The sequence below is a fragment of the Chenopodium album genome, chromosome 4 (genome assembly GCF_948465745.1).
Source record: "Chenopodium album chromosome 4, dcCheAlbu1.1, whole genome shotgun sequence".
Lineage (NCBI taxonomy): Eukaryota > Viridiplantae > Streptophyta > Magnoliopsida > Caryophyllales > Amaranthaceae > Chenopodium > Chenopodium album.
This window is the reverse complement of record NC_137837.1, coordinates 17,080,742-17,086,741: the sequence shown is the minus strand read 5'-3', so window position 1 is coordinate 17,086,741 and position 6,000 is coordinate 17,080,742. Positions and strand designations below refer to the sequence as shown.

Genomic DNA, 6,000 nt, shown 5'->3' with positions numbered 1-6,000 from the left:
GATTAAAATCAGTTTGACACTGTTGATAAGAATTTTGGCAAAATGTAGTTACATAGCATTCCTCTTTTATGGGCCATAAAGCTTTGATTGATTGATTGTAGTACATAACATTACATAGATGATTGCTGCTTCTACTTCAGGTCTCCTGTGCTTATCCTCTTAGTAGTCTTAACCATGCCGTGGTTTCGTGTTTGAGCAAGGGTGTTGTGGTCAGCAGAATCATAATCCCTGATGTATTTCGAGGCCCTGAAGCATGCTTCCTATTCAGCTTCAGCGGAGGAAGCTGAGATCGATTTCCAGGTTGTATTGCAAAGTACTGAGATCGATGTCCAGGTTGTAATGCTTAGTGTTGAGCTCGGTTTCCAGGTTGTAATGCAAAGTACTGTATTAAAGGTAAATGAGTAAAGAAGATGGCAATGGCCTACCAGCCATAAATTCCATTTATCTCAAAAATGGGTAATAGTGTACATCCACATACAATGATACAGAGATCTAGAATTTATCCTAAGCCTTTGGCTCATTCTTTAGTTTAACCTAACTAATGAAGGTGGTGCAAGAATAGCTTATACAGCTGAACTCTAATCCAATAATTTCGTATTATAAGATCACGAATTGTAGCTCTCTAATCGAATTGTTTTCCTTCAAATGTTTGGCCAGTTTTCCAACTCCTTGGAGCTACATTATATGATTTGAGAATAGCCCCATCACTTGTAGTGACCTCGAATGAAAGAGGCTGCTTTTCCAAATTAGCATTGAGTATCCAGTTCTGTCCCCAATTCCTGGACATTGGAAGCCATCCAGTTTGTGACCCCTTAACTTTTACGGCGGTAACATCACCTGCTCCTGCAACATTGCTGATGAGAACGGACATAAATACTCCAGATGCATCGATGGTAAACCGAATCCCTCCTTCCTTTCTGCATCGGATCCTGCTCATAATCGAAGGACAAACACTTAAACTGGCAGTCGGAAAAAGGAGTTTGCTAGATCTTTCAGAAATTTAAATGTATAAAATGGAGAAAAACCGATTTTATTGGTCTACTGGTTTAAACTAACTGCATCTAATTGCCATTCTCTACATCGAAATATCAAAGTAATTCCATCGTCAAAACAGGGAAAAATTTATTTCTATGCTTGAAGGCAATTGATAATGAATGGGTATGGGACTCCAGTACATGCTGTACATCTGAAGCAATAATATGGAATTGCTAGCTGTTATATGTGAATTAATATGCTGCAGAGTGAAAAAGATATACTACATGGAAACACTACAAACTGGTGTGGTTTTGAGGTATAAGACATTCTTAAAGAGGAGTTCTGAAAGAATATAAGCAGACCACCCACCACCAGCAGGTTCCATGCACACATGTAACTCAGTTTGTAAGAAGTCTAAGAACATAAAAAGAGACGAGATAACATGGTCATCCAGTTATATTAAGCATGCATGACTCCATATCAAACAGATTAAGAATACAATACATAGACAACTAAAGATTTTACCAAAATTGTGAAGTACTTTCATAACCGAAGATGTTATATCGTGTACATTACATAGTGATAAATTGTTCTTTTTTTTCTACTGCATTGATGTTCCAGTAGACGGCTAACCAAAAAAAAAAAAAAAAAAAAAAAGATCTAATGGTCACTGCTGCCACTCTTAATAAGCTTTGGTGGAGTAGCCTGGAAAGCAGAAAGGCAATGCTCCTTAAAAGAGTTGTTAATATTGACCATATCTTAATATGGGCCATAGCTTAGCTTGCTAACACTTGGGTAAGCAGGGTGTATCTTGACATTTGGACAGATCAAATGGAAGCTAGATCATAATGGCCATATATCTTCTAATCAAACCAAGACAATATTAGTCAAACCAAGATCTATAATTCTGAAAGTATGTCTAACTTTAGCATCTACACAGAACACCAGATTACCCTGAATCATACACTTCCATCACTACCCTTGGCTTTACAACTCTTTACCAATAATGTTGAAGAGACACAAGAACATTTTTCCTCAAAGTTGACAAACAAACAACCAACAATTGAAGCCTTAAATCGCAAATATGGGCTCAGCTACATTATGTACTCGCCAACCATGATCCCCTCAAACATACTCTTCCAAACCCAACTTCTTCATGCCCAATATCTGCATTAGCACCCTCAACAATATAACTGCTCAACTTAATATGAAATGGGCATGGATAGTTTATCGCTAAGATAGATTTTCTCAACATGGGCCTAGGCTTTGCTTGCAGGTTACTGGACTTGCAGGTGTATCTTGGTATTTGGGCACATTTGGGCAGAACAAATGCCAGCTAGAACACACTAGCCATACATTTTTACTAATTGCTTGATAAATTTTGAACTTAATGGCAATTTTAGGCCACCCAAAATTTTAAATTCAGGGGTCTTAAACTCTAGATTTGGCACATTCAGAGAACAACAGATTGTCCTAAATCAAACTTCCATTCGCCAGATGCCAGACTCTTTCCTTCTGCTGTATACCAAAAATGTTAAAGAAAGAAAAGAGAATTCAGCCTCATAGCTGATAATGTGAGAGCAATTTCATCCTTCCAAGGCTACCTCATTTGTAAGAGTTTTAAATCATCTCCTAGCCACTTCAAGTTCCATTTTAACTTATTTCTTCAAAAATTCGTGAAAGTAGACATAATTGTGGAAGTTGTGCTTCCATCAACGATTGGTAAATCCTCCCACGACTACGAGGCTAATATCCCCAATCAATCTTCTCAAAAAATTAAACAACTTACCTCCACTTCTGTTGGTTTTACAAGGCCTCGTGAAATTAGTTGCTTGGACATTGTTTAGAACTTTTCCTCCTCCTAGTAAAACTATGAAGATAATCCACATAAGGAGTTCAAGCATTAAGGAAGGGTATCAAATAAGCCACCTAATGAATTTCAATAATAGAATATAATTGGCCATTTGACGGCTAAAATCCATTGCAATGGGTATTTCTCATGAAATTTCCAAAGGGAATGCCATTAATAATAGTCTATAAATCTAAAATTTGAAAATGCATAGCATATGTAACAAAGATCACACTTAGCTCTTACAAACGGGCTACGGAGTACTAAGAGGAGGTGGATCAAATAGAGATTGTCCCTAATACAAGTTTATCTATTTTGTCCCCTATAATTAGACAGATAAGTTAAGACATGGTCTTACACTATGTTTGGATAACAATAGTGAAGAGAAAGGGAGGGCAAGGAAAGGGAGGGAAGAGAAAGAGAGGTGAAGGAAGGGAAAGAGTGACCTTCCAATTTCCTTCCAAATCTGTACAATGGAGGGATATTGTTTATGGAAAAGGGAAGCTTGCCCTTTATCAAATACGGGAAATTATATGATTATCCCTCACTTTCCCTTCAAATAATCCTATCCAAACATAGTCCATAAGAAAAGCTACTCCAAAGCTTACATGCAGGAAGAATATAGAATTATTATCAGACTGCACTGAGTGATTTAGGGAATTTTCTAAGATATATATTCTTAAAACTTCTGTGAACCTTGTATGGAGACCATGAACTCATGAAGTGCCTAAATAGATTACGTGAGCACCAAATCAACTGAATGCAAGGACGTTATCCGACTTATTCCTCTTTGTTTCACTGGATGAACTATTGTACCAAACATGAACTGAAAAAAGAAGAAATGGTATGGAGAATCCTACAGAATTTTGGACCATTGATTTAGGATGAAATGTGATCATATGCTCATAACATTTTAACCCATAATGGTTTGAGTACTATGACTACAACTCTTCTATGAAGGCTCTGTAAAAGCACCACAATGTGCAATCCATCATATAGTACATATAGAATACAGGATGGAAGTAACTGAATAGAAAGGTAAATTTGTATCAAGCAGTATCATACTTAGCTCATTGGCCGTGGTACAGCATACTCCATCCATAAGTAAATAGCACTTGTCCAAATCCCTCACGATTTAGGATTTAAGACAATGTCAGCTCAAAAGAGGATATCTCAGTTTCTCGGGAGATCAAATCATGGTCTACTCCTATTTTAGGAAGTTATAAGCATTTAGGAAACACTACAAAGATCATTATACTCGTATTCCCCTATCAAGGTTTGCAAGGAGCATGAAATTTTTCACATGCTTAGCATATACAATTAACGATTTTTTAAACTATGAGCGAGCACTAACCTTTTGAAGGCAAAGAAAATTCTTCTCAAATGACAAAATTTAATCTAAAATCTTTGAAGCAAGCTTGTCATTATAGACGAAGCATCACCCTTCTTCAAGTACGAAAATCTACCTAAACTTTGCAAAATTGACCCATAGCCAATCCAAATTACCAGAGCCACACCCAAATTTACACAAATTCCTGTATTTCACGAGCAATAAGGGGCTAAGAAAAATCAATATGTAAAGAACATAGTCTACAATTAGTCCTTGAAATTGACAATTCGATCAAGGACTAGCTTTGGTATTAATCTCCCTACTTTTTGTACTTCATAAATCATACTCAGCTTAAATAAGGTAGTAAGATCAATAGTATCAATTCACAACAAGCTCAAATAAGGAGGTTAAATGATAGAACATGGCCTAAGAAGTTTCGAACCCAGGTCGAAAAACATGCAACAAACCTACCATCAATTAGCATCTTTATCAAGACAATTACACTATAACACATGCAATTGATGACTGCAACATCTCATAAATTCCCAACAACCATAATCACAAAACCCCTTTTTCAATTGCACCACCTATTTAAAATAATCAACCTTGAGCACCTGAATTAATTCCAATCAAGCTACATCAACTAAACAAAACAAACCCACAAATATCCCGTGTATGTCAATTAGCTTAGTTGGTTAAAGTCTCGCGGAATTACTTGTACCCAATACCTCGGATCAAATCCTGTCTACATTTAAACAACCAAAATACAAAAAGAATAAGCAAATGAATATAAAAAACCCGTATGTCAACTAGCTTAGTTGGTTAAAGTCTCGCGAACTACTCATACCCAATACCTCAGATCAAATCCCGTCTACATTTAAACAACCAAAAAACCAAAAGAATAAATATATACCTTCGATATTGAACAGCCATATTGCCAGCTTTCCAAAGAGCGATCTTCTCAAAAGCTTCAATAGGAAGAACAAAATGCTTATTGGGAGGATTGCAGCGACCACCAGCATCAGCAGCAAACCCAAAATTGGGAGCACAAAAATTAGTAGCAGTAACAAGAATAGAAGTACCCGGAATACAATTCCGAAGATCCTCAACACACCTAACTTCAAAACAAGCGCCACAGATCTGACCCTTGTGAAACAAAGCAGTGCTCAACCCAACAGTAGCTTTACCGTAGCCGGCTTTTTCGAGGTTGCCGTAACCACATGCACCACCGACGATGTCACGGGGGTCTGCCGCGGCGTAGTATGTTGCACGCGCTGACTCCCATTGGGAGAGGAGTGGGGAGGAGGAGGAGGGTGGTGGGTTGTAGTGTGCAATGGAGGGGTGGAGGAGAGAGAGGAGGAGGAGGAGAAGGAGGAGTGATGGAGTGAGTGGGAAGAGGGAGTGTGAATGAAATGGCATTATTATGGACAAGAGAGAGATTTGAGGGGAGTGAGAGAAAGGGAAAGGGAGAAATGTTAAAGAAGGATGGTTAGTTGTTTCACTTGTTTGGGTGTTTGTTTGAATGTGTGTTTGTCTTTTTTGTAGCTTTTTGAATGAGAAACAAAGTTGAGAGAATGAGAGTGAGTGGTAGATGGTTTCTACTTTAGGAGCACTTTGTATAAAGATCAAAGTTTTGGAATTGATACCTTGTAAATATACTTTATGATTTGGTTGTTTAAATGTAATTTCAACATTTAAAGTTATTAAATCCGGAGAATAACAGTTCAAGGCTTAATAATGGGAGAGAAGCAAAGTTCGCTTGAAGTATGGATGGATGTTCACTTGAATACGTAGAAGAAAAGTGTATGAAAATCTTGCCTTGAAAGTTCGTGAATTTATGTGTGTC

The 6,000-nt window shown here is 37.4% G+C and overlaps 1 protein-coding gene across 1 annotated transcript; it reads right to left on the bottom strand.

The window, feature by feature from the left end:
• Positions 1–402: 402 nt before the first annotated feature.
• On the bottom strand, positions 403–5,656 carry LOC145626780 (expansin-A13-like). Its single transcript, XM_081679259.1, has 2 exons — positions 5,068–5,656; positions 403–929 (listed from the first exon to the last, which is right to left on the bottom strand). The coding sequence occupies exons 1-2, from the start codon at positions 5,571–5,573 to the stop codon at positions 623–625; spliced, it is 813 nt and encodes a 270-aa protein (XP_081535385.1). The 5' UTR covers positions 5,574–5,656; the 3' UTR covers positions 403–622.
• Positions 5,657–6,000: the final 344 nt, after the last annotated feature.

What these genes read in the sequence shown, in the direction of transcription:
- LOC145626780 (XM_081679259.1), bottom strand. Translation starts at nt 5,573, where the DNA reads ATGCCATTTCATTCACACTCCCTCTTCCCACTCACTCCATCACTCCTC. An exon ending in ATGGCTGTTCAATATCGAAG is followed by an intron (nt 930 to 5,067) that starts GTATATATTTAT and finishes GATTATGAGCAG; the next exon opens with GATCCGATGCAGAAAGGAAG.